The following is a 14,432-nucleotide window of genomic DNA, read 5'->3' as shown; positions in this document are numbered from 1 at the left end:
ACAAATGGGCCATGGAACTTTGAAAATCTGCAACACTTTTTAAAAACCCTTTACAAGAGAAATATGATCTTAAGGTACATCAGGTGTTTTGCATATGCTGATGCTCTAGATTAGCTTTCCCTGACCTGGTGCTGTCCAGATGAATGGGGCAACAACTCCCATCATCCATTTTCACAATGGTTCTGTAAGGTAGTCTGATGCTGTTGCGTGTTACCTAAGAAACAAGGAGAGGGGCTTCCTTCAGAGAGAGCAGGGAGCTGAATCAAAGCTGTCCTTAACATTTATATCAGCACTTTTCATTTAAATGTGGAGTTAAATTCTTGAGGAATAGCAGAGGTGAGCCCAAGAATGGCAGCCAGAGAACCTGGATTATTTTAGATATTTTAGTGTCTCTTACGAACTGTTGCTATTTTTTTTTAATTTCACATTCTGAGCAGGTTCAATTTTCCACTTATCATATTTTAATATGATTCAATCTGCCGATAGGATAATACTTGCTTAGTTGTTGTTTAATTTTGTATATCTGGTACAATTGTGGGGAGGCAGCTGGGTTGCCCTTTCCATTGCCAAATGCTGCTCCAAATGAAAGCCTTCATTAATTTTGGTCTTGCTCAAAACTGCAATCAGGTGGGCCTTTTTAAAGCCTTTTCTATGACAGGGTATTGAATCGCTCAGTCTGGGGACCACATTCTGTTTGGGAGAAGTTCTTGGAGGCTGTTTTCCAGCCATGGATGGGGTGGGTGGGGGAAGCAGCGGTGCCATTCGAAAGCTAGGAAAGCATGAAACTGGATGGGGATGCGGAGTTGAGTCAGAGGAAGGGGAGCTCCAGATATACAACAGAAAGCACTTTAGTGGTCACAGGTGACAAAAAATCCTTCCTCCTTGTCTCAGCACTCTGTTCATGTTCACTGACAGGGAGACCCGAAGAAGCCCTCACGTATCTCCAGGAGGCCCTCGGCCAGCATGGACCCAATGACGCCATCAGTTCTCGGTTTGGCATGCTTCAGGCCAAGGAGAGAAACATGAATGTTGCCGCCCACACTTTGGCCAGTTTAGCTGCGAAGGACTTCCAAGAATTAGGTTATCTCCTGAACTTCTTGGACACCAAGCAGAGGCAAAGCCTTGCTCAGGTACCTCCGCCAATCCCTCTTCCTCCTTTGCGATGCTCATGAGGAGGCGTTATCCAGGACCACAGCATTGTCCATAAGACAGACCCACTGGGTGCGCACTCAGTTAAATGCTCTTAGGCACCTGTGGGGCCAAAAGTGGAGACACTTCTGGTGTTTCACCGACACTGCAGTTGAAGGATGCTTCTGGGAGCAGGAAGTGTGTGGCCAGGCCCAGAGAAGTGGAGCTGCAAATCCCTTCCCATGTGAAACAAGGACTTGGCACATTCTGCAGCACTGCTCTGCTTCTCGCTGACTTTGGAAGCTGGTCTTGTTCTTGGTGCAGCCTGCTGGCTGGAGCAACCCCCGGGACTGGCCCTAGTCCTCAAGGGGAGCTGAGACTATCTGGGAGCTGGACTCCATGGCAGAAGCAGCCACTTTGAAAATGATGAGGAACATCTAGGTGTGGATTTAGAGGGGGCTGGTGACTCCTATGCTTGCAGGGGTGCTTCATCTACTGCAGATTTTCTTCTGGGCTTTCAGGAGCTCTCCATGGTGGTGTGCTTGCTTTGGGGATGGAATTCAGCATCAGGAGAGGCTGGTTATTCAAGTGCTAGTGAGGGCAGGGGTCCTCAACTGTAACAGTTTTCTCATGAGTTTTGTAGAAGCTCTCCATGGTGATGAACCTATTTTGGGAATACCGTGCCTGGGTTTTCCTCCCCATTTTCAATGCCTCTGCTGCCACTTTTGCAGTAGCAAACTTAGCTGTTCCAGTGGTCACCATGCATAGCGACCACCAAGTTCTTTCCTCTGAATTTATCTTGCAGTAACACTACCAGATGAATTTTGGAGGGGGAAATGACTTCTGACCAGGAAACAGTGGGAATCGCTATGTTTGCCACTTCCAGTCTTGCCATAGGTCTGAGTCTTCTCAAATCATGATGGGACCTCCCATTTCACCTTGTGTAAAAGTATGGGGTGAGATGAGCATTGTGTGTGCATTTCAGCTGAGCCCCGTCCCAGCCCTAGTGAATGAAGGAATAACATCCTAGGGACTGATCCTTGAGCAGGCGGTGGTGGTAAGGAAGAGGAAAAAGTAGAAGAAGCTGACCATCCTTGGTGGAGAACTGTCAGATCTAGGGATATATTTCAGAGTGGAAAAAAAACATCAAGGGGAGCAAGACTTCCCAGTAAAATAATTCAAAGGGGAAAGATGAAATCATGCCTGTCATTCTGTCCATCAGCTTTGCAGCTTTCCTCCACTGCCTTTCAGTTGTTTAGAAAGCCCTTATGATTCTGCTCATAAAACTCTTGGGATCTCATGGAGTTTTTTCCTGAAAACCTCAGGATGTGGGTTGTGTTCCCCAGTGTGTCCTTTTCATTTGTTATATGATTGCTATGAGGTTAAAGTTTTCCTGTACCCTCATTTTCTCAGTGTTTCCTAGTGCTCTTTAAAGAATGCTTTTCTGCTTATGGATTCTCTGCCTTGGACTGGAAGGTCTCTTACTGTTTTCTCCTGGCCTAAAAACAAACCAAAGACCCCTCCCCCAAAAGAAAAATTGCAAAATACCCTGTGCTCTGTGCTGATATGCTAAATCAAGAAACGGTCTTGAGTGAACTGCTTTGAAGGTAACTCAGCAAGCCGGTAGGAGGATATCAGGCAAGCAAGCATTCATTTAGCAATTGCTGGCACAAAAAGCTTTTCTGCTCTAGACGAGGTGGGTGTCATGGCAAAGGGAGAGACAACCTCTCTTTGCTGGGAGAGAAAAGCTGGACAATTTTTAGAACTAATTGCCAATTGCTCGCTGAACGCCAAAATGAAAGGACAACAAAGAGCATTTCTCCTGGTGACAAAGTGACTTCTTGAAAGAAAGCGAGATATTCTGAGCCATGGGGTCTCAGCTTTAGTTGTTTCTGTGCTGGGATAGCTGTGTAATTTGGGCTTCTGGCAATGCCCCCCAAGCCCGACCCAAGGATGGGGAGGGCAGCCAGGGTGAAATGCTTCAATAGGACTCTGAATCTGGCTTTGACATGTTCCAGCAAAAAAGAGGTGGAAGAAAGAAGCGTGACTCCAGAGCTTCCCACCGTGGTGAACGGACTCCGTTCTTTCAGACTAAACTGCACCATCCTAATCTCTCGATGGCCTTGCTCTGGGGTTCCCCATCCATGACTTCAATATGGCGCACCCCCAGTGCATTCTAGCCCTTCTATAGCCCTGCCCATGCGCAGGTGGTGAATTACGGAAGGGAGATTCCCAGGGGATATCTGATGGAGATTCCCAATGGGGACCTGGGGGCAGGGATTTTAACTGACTGTTGCAATGCCTTCCATTAATTTTACTTCATCTTAAACCACTGCAGGAAGTGGTGGAAGGACCACCTTCCCATTTTCTCTCCCAAGTGTCCGGAATGGCCTTATTTGGCACTCTGTCCCATGTAGGAGGTATGAGAAAGTAACCTGGGGTCATTTTTGTTCTACCCACCTCCTGAATCAACCACAGCCTTGGATGTCATCTTTCTCCCAAGGCCATACATCTGCAAGCTTGTGGCTTTATTTGCCGTGTATGGTCCATTTCTACATACCATGCATTCATGTGCACATGAAAAATGCATCAACGCACAGAGTTTTGAATAATGCTCATCAATAGGCTTCCTCCAATGAAAGTGGGTGCACAATTGTCCATCATGCAACTGATATGCAGATTTGTACCTTAATGCATGGATTTTCCTGTACGAAAAGTGAAGCTCAACATATGATACAGAGCTGAGCCAGAATGAGGTGAAACTCCAGGAATTTGGGAAAGCTGAATTCATACATCCCCAGTCCCTTTGCAATTGGGGGGAAAGTGAAGTCCCTCTGAAACACTTATCAGGAATACTCTGATTCTGCCTTTAAAAAACAAAATAGAAGTAAGCCAGTAAATAATCAATCCACACACTAACAATTGAGGCCCCTCTTTGCTTCCTAAACCTGCCAAGACATTCAAATTTTGGCTGCTTTTGTGCCATCTATGAACTCTGTACATGTTCAGATGAGCTCATAAAAATAGGGCTGGGACACACACAGTCCTGTGAGCTCAAGGGATTCTGCAACGTTGGGAATGTCCATGTCATCCAGATTCTGGTCACATGGAAGCCCGCCTAGCCACTGGGGCTCTTTTGACACCTCCACCTCTTTTGACACCTCCAGTTAAGAGCACAAAATTCCCATTCCCTTCTCGAGCTTTACAGATTTATGAGGGAAATCACCTCCTAGACACTTCCTTCAACACTTTGCATTGGCATTTCGGGCAACTTTTGGTGCCAGGTCAAAATTTAGAAATTATAACTTAAAGAAGAATCCATTACTCAGAAGATTGTCACCAGGGGTATGCTAACGTCACCGCTGATTATTTTTCATTATTTATCCAAACTTGGCCTAAACAGAAAATAGAAGCCCCCTTCAAAATCAAGGAAAGTTCTCTAGCTAGTCCATCAAAGAGAGGACTCTCTAATCAGCTATCCTGCTCTTTGACTTCACTTTATTTTAGGGCATTGTGGGGAATTTGAGAGGTGGCCCAGCAAGGGGCAAACATGTAAGCCCTCAGCCAAACAGAGGCACTGAAAAGCAAAAAAGATCCCCCACCTTTATTGTTTGGAGCTGTCAACATGCCTTGCAGGAAAAGGCAGAGCCGTGGACATCTTTCCAGCTGCTCTGACATTTTGGGAGCTAATTTATGCCACTGTGGATTAGTGGTAACTTTAAAAGGAGAACAGACTTATTTCTATCTTAAGTCACCAGCTTTAGGACACGAGCCCGTAGCAAAACAGCTTACTGGCAGAAGCTTAAACATGAAACATTTCCTTGACCTTTGCTGAAGGATTCCATGTCAGCTATTCTTAAAGTTCTAAAGGATTCATTCCTTAGAGGGATGAAAGGAAGACAGCTCCCTCTCTTCTGTGTTTACAAAGGAAAGAATCCATATCATGTACTGCTATGTTTTCTGGTTTTATTATCTCTTCCTCACAGCCAATAGGAAACTGGAGTCATACAAGAGTGAGCTTAAGCTCCTGGGTCTGCTATCTCAGGTCGTAGCCTTGAGTGGGAAGCCTTGTTTTCTATCCTTAGAGGTGTCCAGAGGAGCCTTTGATCCTTGTGGAGAATGAGCATCATGTACCAGAAAGCAGGGCTTGTGTAGACCTCGCTAGCTGGTTTACTGCCAGTGAGAGTCACCCTGTGGGTGGAGTCATGGCGCTCCTAGGGCAGAGGGACCGGGGAGAAGTTTCCAGTTAGGGTTCAACTGTCTTTGCATGAGCAAGAAGCATATCGTTCAGCTTTGCTACAAAGCTGTTTGAGTTGCATTGTCTTGTTTGCTGTGAAGTGTCAGTAAAACTCTGCATCTCAAAGGGTTGTCCTGGCTTTTGGAGCCCGAAGACAAGAAGAGCCTGGCTCAAGACACGTCTTTTCTGTCCACAGGTGGCAGCCAAAGAAGGACATGTGCTGGGGAAGGAGCATCACCACACCGAGGCCCTGGGCTATTACTCGCTGGCTGTCTTGGCAAGCAACAGTGACATTCGGTATCTTCGCAAGAGGGCTGCGTGCCTAGCCCAGTTGAAGGGCTACAAGCAGGCTCTGAAGGACATGAGTAAGGTAGTCCAAAATCATGGGACAGATGGCTTGAGGACCCAAGTGGAGGATTATTGCTTCCAGGGGAAGATGTATTTGTCCATTTCGGAAGAGGAACTGGCAGTTACACAGTACATTAAAGCTTTTCAAATGGAACTGTCTTCAGCTTTAGCCAGAATCCATCCAGGTCCCAACAGGGACAGACTGTCCAAAGCATTCCTCCAAACTGCACAGTTCTACTTGGCAGAGAACCGTTACGAAGAGGCCTGGAAGACTACAGAGTATGGCCTGCTGATTGACCAAACCAATCCCAAACTGAAGAAACTGAAAACAAGGATTAAACGAGAGGCATCTGGTTGCAGAGTCCAGTGATTTCACTCTGCGTATTCTGTTTTGCAAGCCTCTAGAAATATGGGCTGCACCAGAACACAGGCGAGGTGGTTCTGGAGGTTCAGCAGGTTGTGTGGCGAAGCTTCCCAGTGTTCAAAAGCCAGGATTGTTTCTTGCAGCCATGCCACGAATTAGGACTGCCTTGCTCAAGAATTCTTTAGATAAGAGCTGTTTCTGCTGTAAGAATGAGCTCTTGACCTCACTGAAGCTGCTTCACTCCCAGTTCCTCAGGAAGGGAGGTTGGTGTCTGTGTGTGCTGATGATTTCTAAAGCAGTGGGAGAGAAGAACTTTGTAAAGTCCATGGCAGGAGGCAGTGCCTTTGACTCTCAGCCTGGGGAGAATAACTGGTATGTCACTCACCCAGGCAACTTTGGAGACCAACGAGAATCTCCTGGCCTATCCGAGGAACCCAAGCAGCCACAGATAAGAGGGGTTAAAGCTTTATTCCCCTTGTCTAAATTCTGCAACCATTTCTCATCCATACTGTATTCAATAAACTGTATTTACCTTTGATACAGGTGGTTGCATTTCTTCATAAGGATCCTGGAATCTAAAGTGAGGTACCTTGACTAGACTGGACCTCTGGAGTTAAAACAGACATCTTGTTCCTTTTTCTTTTCACCTGCAAAGAAAAGAGGATGTGTTTTGAGGGCTTACTTTGGACAGCCATCATAGAAACATAGAAACAGAATGAATCAGAAGGGCCCTCCTGGGCCATCTAGTCTGACCCCCAGCTCCAGCCGGCTCTGCTCACGACATGCCCACCATGTGCATGTCCAGCCTATCTTTGAACACCCGCACTGATGGGGCCTCAACCAGCATCAACAATGCATTTTCCTGGCCACTTTCAAATAAGCATTATTGTACTGTAAGATGCCCACCAATCAATCAAGAAGATCAAAGAGGGGCAACTTAATTCTGTCCAAATAGAATATGAAATTTTTAAAACCCAATGTTTAAAAAATCAAAACATTAAATGGTTAAAAGAAACAAACTAGCGAACTCAGTGCTATCAAAGATGGAACAGTTCAAGGGCACAATTCTCTACAGCTAGGAGTAATGATCATTAACATCAACAGGACTTACTCCTGGACAGACATGCGTTGGACTGCATTGTGGACTTTTCAGGAGTTCTGGGGATCAGTTTCCATCATGGTTTAGGATCCTAGCTCTCTTCCAAAATGTCATCCAAGGATCTGTTGAGCATAAAGAAAAGATGTTTTATAGTCTTGCACCATCTGCAACCATATCCATATTTTTGTGCAGACTTGTTGAGTAAAACAAAAACTTGCAAATTGGTGTTTGCACAAATGAAGATCAGGGGAAAAGTCCCAAGGAACTAAGAAAAATTAAACATAGGAGGTCTGGGACTGTTTATGGACACCTTTCCTCCCAGGGGGTCTCTTCCATCAGCTACCACAAGGAGCGAGAAACCTCAGCAGCTCCCTTTCAAGCAAGATCCAGGAGCCCCCTAGCAGCACCCACCCCCAGAAAAGTCAGGGATTGTGGAAAAAGCTGCTGGCTCTGTAGGTGTGAGATACAGCACCTAAAGGGGAGGAGCTCCAGGAAGAATTATGGTGGCTAAGTTCTACAGTCAGAGGGAGACTCAGGGCCTTTTCAGTGGAGGCCCTCCAGTTCTGGAATGAGCTCCATACTGAGGCCTGCCTGGTGCCAGAGTCTTTCTGGCTCCATGTAAAGGCTACAGGACATTTAATTAGTTACTGGGGCCTGCTGGTTGTTAGACAGGGTTGAACAAGGTCTTCTAAACATATTTTTTCCGTTTCTGTTTTTATTTCTTTTCAAATTTTGCACTGCTAATTATTCTGATGTTTTAATGTGCTTTGACTGGTATCTTTTGTACTGTGTTAAAATAGGCTGCTGTGAGCTGTCCAGAGGGCTTTGGCTATACGGCAGTATAGAAATTAAAGGAATGAATACTTAAATACACAAATAAACCAAAACCCTGCCAGTTGCCCCAGCCCAGGGCTGTCGTAACTTTTATCTTACCTTAGTTGTAGGATCGCTAGCCATGGTCCTGAACTGGAGCTACGTTCCTCTGGGTCAGTACCTGTCCAGAACTCTGTATTGGCTCCACACCAGCCTACTGCCCTACCTTGCCCCTTGCTGCCTTGCTGGGTTGATGGAAGCCCAACCTAAGTTTCCTTCATCACTAGTCTCCCTATAATTTGAGGTGCACTTGCTTTTGGCAAAACTCTGGTGGTCGTTCTGACCATGTGTGTCTCCTTCTGTGATATATGTAGTTTTGGAAAGGGAATAGGTTTGGGAGGGGAATGCCTTCATAGCTGTACCTTGAGCAAGCATGCCGAATTTCCTTTGCTAAGCTGGAAAAGTGCAGGCTTGTACCTGGATGGGTGACCACATGAGGAATCGAAGCAGGAGGCTGGACTCGATGGTCTTATAGGCCCCTTCCAACTCTACTTCTGTTCTGGTTCTGGTTCTGGTCAAGAGAAGTAATTGGGAAAGGTTTTCCCACCTCTGCTAGTTATGGCCCTGTTTGTCCAGCTCAAGCAACTTGTAGTCATGTTTTTTCCTGGGCTGTGGCTAAGTGGTGGAGCTGCCATGTTTGAGCCCCAGAATCTCCAAGGAATGCTGGGAAACTGGCTGCCTGAACTCCTGAGCAGCCACTGAAGTCCTTCAGCATCAACCTTATTGGGTTGGATGGGTCCATGATTGGAGCTGGGATAAGGCACTTGAGATAAGTTCCTATGATGCAAAGGGTACTAACTTTAGATCTGGAAAGAGTCCGTCTCGATAAAATGCCACAGCAGTGCTTGTGGTCACAAGGCTTCAGTTTTGCAGGCTGATCGGTATCTGCTACAAGGCCAATTGGATTCTGCCTCCAGTGGATGTGGAAACAGGGCAGGACATGCATGCCCTTGAAACAATGTGAACAGGATAGGAAGCAAAGCAGACAGATCGATGCTGCCCTAGTCTAGATCTCATCCATGGAATTTAGTACGGAGGAAATCAGTGATGTGTATAAAGGAAATGTGCACGGTGTCTCAGCATATTTTTTAGGGCCGCCTGCCATCAGACTGGTCTTCCCTTTCTGGTCAAGTGCGCCAAGCGATTCTGCCTTGTTGGAATTGCTGATTGCATTAATAATTTTATTAATGTTGTTATTTACCTGGGAGTATATAAGGACAGCGTTTTGAATTTGGGAGGCAGATGTCTCTGCTTTAATGACGGCTCATCTAAAAACCATTTTGTTTTACTACCGTCTCCCCGGGCAAGATGGGAAGCGGTTATTGTTCGCCTTGCCTGCACATCGAGCGATTTCCAATTTGCCAAGGTTCTGCAGAGCCAGCGTCTTCATTAATTTAATGTGCTATGCAAAATTACTTTTGGCATCCCAGCTTTGCCGATGGAGAGACAGCTTCTTAATCACATTTCGGCTCAACCTGCCTATATCAGAATCTGCCGTTTTGCCAAAGCCATTTGTCAATGCCAGCTCAAGTAAAAGAGTGTTCTCTCAGAGGCACGCTTTCCCAGGGTCTGCAAAAACTCATCAGCATTTAAGGATCAGCAGGGAATTGGGCAGGGGGTGGGCTGCCTTTGTGCGCCCCAATCCTGCAGAAAATTTTCTCTGAGACCGATTTCCTGTCTTGTGCAGCTATCCAATCTGGATGGAGGTGCAAATTGGTTCCAAATGGACTCGAACTTTCCTGGATGGATCAGGTGTCCAGTGTGGGGTACGCAAGAAGTAGTAGCTCTGAAGAAGGGAGCTCAGACAGCAGCGATGGGGAGATATGCCTTTGACTGGCTCTGGGTTCTAGGCAGTAGCTGGACCCAGTAGACCTGGCCTTCGCTACCCAGGCACAACTTCCCTCCAAGCTGGACCAACCATCCTCATGCAATTTGCATGCTGCTGCCTTTGGAAATGGGTTACAAATGGACGTCTAAGCTGCACAGCCACTTCTGCATTGGCCCAAGTTCATCATCACTCAAAAGCCACAGACTGTTTTCCTTGCTGAGAGTTCTTCATTGACCGAAACAGCCAGAATGCATCTCCGAACACGCACAGAGCAGTGTGCTGAACCCAGGCGAGTGTTCACTCCAGGAACTCGCCTTAGGATCATGCCTGGGCCCCATCCCTTTGGGAGGGGCCTTCTGAAGGCGAGCACATCTCCTCTCCATGCCCTGATCCTCTCGTTGGACCACCATCCTCGGCTGTCAATGTATCATGAGGGCAAGAGCTGTGCTCCCCTCGTCCATGGCTGAGAAACTCCCCTGTTCCAAGTCCCCTCCCACCAACTGTACATCTTGGTTATTCCCAGCGACTGTCTGGCAGCCTGGGAAGCCTGGCCTTGAGAGAAGCATCTCCATTTCGCTCATCCCAGTGTCTCGGCTTGGCCCACATTCCCAGGCTCTGCCCGGTTCTGCTTCACATCCTGATTCTGATTCCCCTGAAGACCAGCCAGAAGACCTTGAGAACCGGTGCCCCAAATAGCCCTCCATCTCACTCCCAACAGTAGCTCTTCATGGGTTCGCTTAAGAATCTTTTTCACCCCTCTTTCACATAAGATCTGCACTTATGCCCATGATTAGACAGCACTGGAGGCAAGGTCTTCTCAATGGCTTGAAGAAATCTGTGGAAACCTCGCTGCTACCTTTCCTTTGGAACGAGATTTTTGCATGCTGCTTAGCCATTTCCCTCTTGGTACCTCCATCCTATTGGCAAGAGTTGAGCAGGGCTGCCAAGGACAGGAAATGTCCTAATGGAGGGCCTGCATTCATGGGGTCGCCCTAAGTTGGAGACAACTTGAAGGCACTTCCAACAAAGAGCTCTAGATCTGTTTTTTGTGCCTAATTGTTTCTGGTGTTGCCTTTCGACATTGCTCTGCAGGGATCTGCCCTAGGAAGTGGCTATGAATATTTTGAATAATAGAGAGTACAGAGGCCCTGCAGGTCCAGCAAAGCTTTCTCCACAACCCCCAACCTCTTCTTGAAATCCTTGATGTTAGATCCTTGGGGCTTTGTGGTTAGCAGCTCCCTGAATTCTGCTCCAACTAAAATGCAGGTAAGTCACATTGGTTTTAACTGGCTGCCACTTCTGAATTCCCTTTCAAAGAAGCCAAAGATGGAATTCATTCCAGCAACAAGATTGGATCCAAATTTGAGGAGATCCCCAGCAAAGCATCCTTTAGTAGCTGTGAGTCCTGGCAGGCATACCTGGGACTGAGAGAATTTCCTGCAACCTGGGTTGCTAAGTTGGAGAACACTGAGAAATGCCAATGGATGGTGGCCTGCAGACCCACCTGGCCCTACACACCAGAGCAGGCATCAGTGCCATGGGCCCCAAGTCCCATGTTTTTGAGGGCTCTGAAGCTCCCCCAGGAGTTAATCACCAGGCTCTTTGGCTCCTTCCTTTTCCTTGCTGGACCAGCAGAGAGCCAGCGGTCCTCAGCATCTCCTCCTTTTCCAGTGTAAGAGTGAGAACAGGTGACTCTGCAGGCTGTAGTGGCAAGGAATAGTGACCTCCCTTGGCAGTTGGACCCTGCTGGGATGTGGGCTGAGAGCAACTGCCCAAACATGCCTACCTTCATGCCAGCCACACCTTCCAAGGTAAGGACCCTGCAGCATCCAATCAATAGCAAATATGCCTCCTTGAATGTAATGGTTTGGCTTGTTCATGTGTTGGAGGCTTACAGTGAAATATGCCTGGTTTTAATCCATTTTTCCCTAAGCAAAGAGCTTTTCATGAAGCACCAAATGGTTAATTAGCCTCCTACCCATGTGGCCTGTGGCCTGTGCCCTTAATGGACTTGGAGTGTGATGATTAGCGTCTCTACTGACCACCTTCTTGACTGCCCCGGATTGACCTTAATGCCTGCTAATGGAATCCCATTAGGATCCTCTCGAGAAACCTTTCCGGCAAGTTGCAATTTAGGAAAGTTATTATGGGAGATGTGTGACCTGGAAGTGGGGACGGGGGTTGGGTAGAGTTATGGATGTGAAAACCAGCATGTCTCCTGGGGGTATGTGCTGTCCATTGGGACTCATCCTACGATTCTGGAAACAAACCCCAGTGGAATTGTAACCTACATGTGATGCCGCTGGTGTGGTTTTGGGGGGTGCATTAAGATGGGTATGATGATTACATTGTGTTGATACCCCCCTTTTCTCTTCTGATGAGGGACCCAAATGGCTTACTTGGCTCTCTTCTAGCTCCTCCGGTTCTGTGTACGGTTAACTCCAAGTAAGTTGTGCTCGATTCAGAGAACTGCTGTTTTTTCCAGAGAAAAGAGTAAAGGGCAGATGAGGATGCAGGAAATGCTCCTTGGCTGCTGTGCAGCATTCTTGGAACCCGAGCATTTCCTAGTAATGAGGGATGAAGCAAACCAAGCAAATGGTGGCCATTTATTATATATTTATTGGCCAGGTTTCTATACCTCTCCACGTCCAAACACATTCCAGAGCAGCAAACAGTAAGTATAAGGTTAAAACGAAACACTAAAAGCAATACTACAAAGGAAGATAAAAATAAAAGATGCTAAGACAATGGTTGGTCAGCCAGGAAACACTTCTTGTCATCAGATGGCACCATTGCTTCTCCTACTGGATTGGCTAACAGCAGAGGAGAGAGACTCCTGGTCCTCCTGGGATTTTAGCCCACCATCCCTCACCATTCTAACTGGAGCTAATGAGGCATGGGGCCAGAACATCTTCATGGCCTCAAATGGGGTGTCTCTTGTTCCCCAGCCAGCCAAGAATAGCTGCCTCCAGTATGAAAACCACAGGCCCGCATTGGCTCAAACTGGAAGGCCAGGCTTGGGCAGGGTGGCTGATGAAGCCACTAACTAGAAGGAATCGCTGGTCCCCAGGATGGGCCATCAAGGAGTGACGGGTGGGTAAAGGCCATTAGGTTGTTGCTGTTGTTAAACGACTTGGTGTCCGGTGGACATCCTTGTGTGTCCTGCAAATCCCTTCTTCTGAATTGGACCATCTAGGTCAGTCTTGTCTTCCTTGACAGGAACGTCTCCACAGCGGTCTTTCCCAGTCTGATTTGGATTTTCCAGTGAATTCCTGAGTTACAGCCCTTCCAGAGATCTGCCAGTAGACTTTCATCTGAAATCCAAAGAAATTCCCCCACCACTTTTGCATACGACTCACAATACGTATCAAGGACTTCAGTTGTCACCAAATTTCAGCAAAAGTGAAACTCGAGGACTTTTTCCTCTGGAGAAACATTTGAAAAATTATAACGCAGAACCCGCTCCTCAAAAAGGCAGGCAAAACAAACCCTGAGCAAGCCTTTGCAATGTTTCTTTATGTATATCCAGTCGGTTCCTTCCATCCCTCCTTCATATGGCTCTCAGCTTTAGATTTTTGTTAGAGATGCAGCATAAGATGAAGAAAAGAGTGTTGGAGGTTCTCCTCTAACAAGGTGTTACTCTGACACAACAGCCGGTAGGTTACAATCATGTGCAAGGGAGAAGAAATGCCATTTGACCGCATTTGGCATGATTTCTTAAATGACAAAGAGAAGAAACTGTGTTAGCAATTCGAACAGCCACACCTACCATGTCTGATTGGGTAGAAGATTTTATTCCAGTGCTCCTGAATAATCTCCAAGCAGATCATTTCAATTCACCGGGCATCCCAGGGCACCTGTGAGCGAGCGCGTGAGCAAGCAAGCGAGCATGCAAGAGGAAGACCGGCCACATGTCTCCACAATCCTTTCCACACCCTGCAACTGCAAAAGAAAATACGTTTTCTGCTAGCGGATATTAGTGGCAGCCTGAGAGCCAAATCACCTTGGCTCCTTGGTTACTGTTTCTGAATGCAAATTTTGGAAGGCACAGGTAAGAAAGCTTCACATCTTAGAAATTCTGTTTAGCTCTACTGTGCATGCATATCCGTGCCCGTATGTGCCTGTACGCCTGACATTGACAGCGAGGGGTCATTAAAAGCATCTTTGAGAATGATTTCTTGTCTTTCTTGCTTGATATTCTTTTGGGCCAGGCATCTGTATCAGCTTTTAAGGTCTAAATGGTGCTGGAAGAGAACTTGACGGAGTCCATATTCGCCAGATATACAAGGATATGATATTTCTGCTTTCCCTAATGTTGTGACCTTTCCTACTTGTCTGCTTTCCCTGAGCTGCTACCTCCAAATGGACTGCAGGTCCCATCCTGATGCTGTCTGGGGATGATAGGAGTTTATGTTTCCATTTCATTTGCACTGCACTTTTCTGTCAAAAAAGTGGCCCATGGGCCAGAGTAGAACACAACCGGAAAGTACCTGGCTGAGGAAGGCCAGGATCCATGAATAGCCAGGTCATTACTTTGGTACAGATCCTTTTTGCA

The 14,432-nt window shown here is 46.8% G+C and overlaps 1 protein-coding gene across 1 annotated transcript in view; it reads left to right on the top strand.

The window, feature by feature from the left end:
* The window catches only part of TTC34 (tetratricopeptide repeat domain 34), a 20,753-nt gene extending 14,670 nt beyond the window's left edge, over positions 1-6,083 (top strand). Inside the window, exons 6-7 of the mRNA XM_044445320.1 lie at positions 916-1,130; positions 5,562-6,083. Coding sequence (XP_044301255.1) covers positions 916-1,130; positions 5,562-6,083 — 737 coding nt within the window. The remainder of the gene's footprint in view (positions 1-915; positions 1,131-5,561) is intronic.
* Positions 6,084-14,432: the final 8,349 nt, after the last annotated feature.

The sequence above is a fragment of the Varanus komodoensis genome, unplaced genomic scaffold, assembly GCF_004798865.1.
Source record: "Varanus komodoensis strain SLA01 unplaced genomic scaffold, ASM479886v1 scaffold48, whole genome shotgun sequence".
NCBI classification, from domain to species: Eukaryota; Metazoa; Chordata; class Lepidosauria; order Squamata; family Varanidae; genus Varanus; species Varanus komodoensis.
The sequence above is the reverse complement of the archived record's forward strand: the minus strand, read 5'-3'. Positions and strand labels throughout refer to the sequence as shown.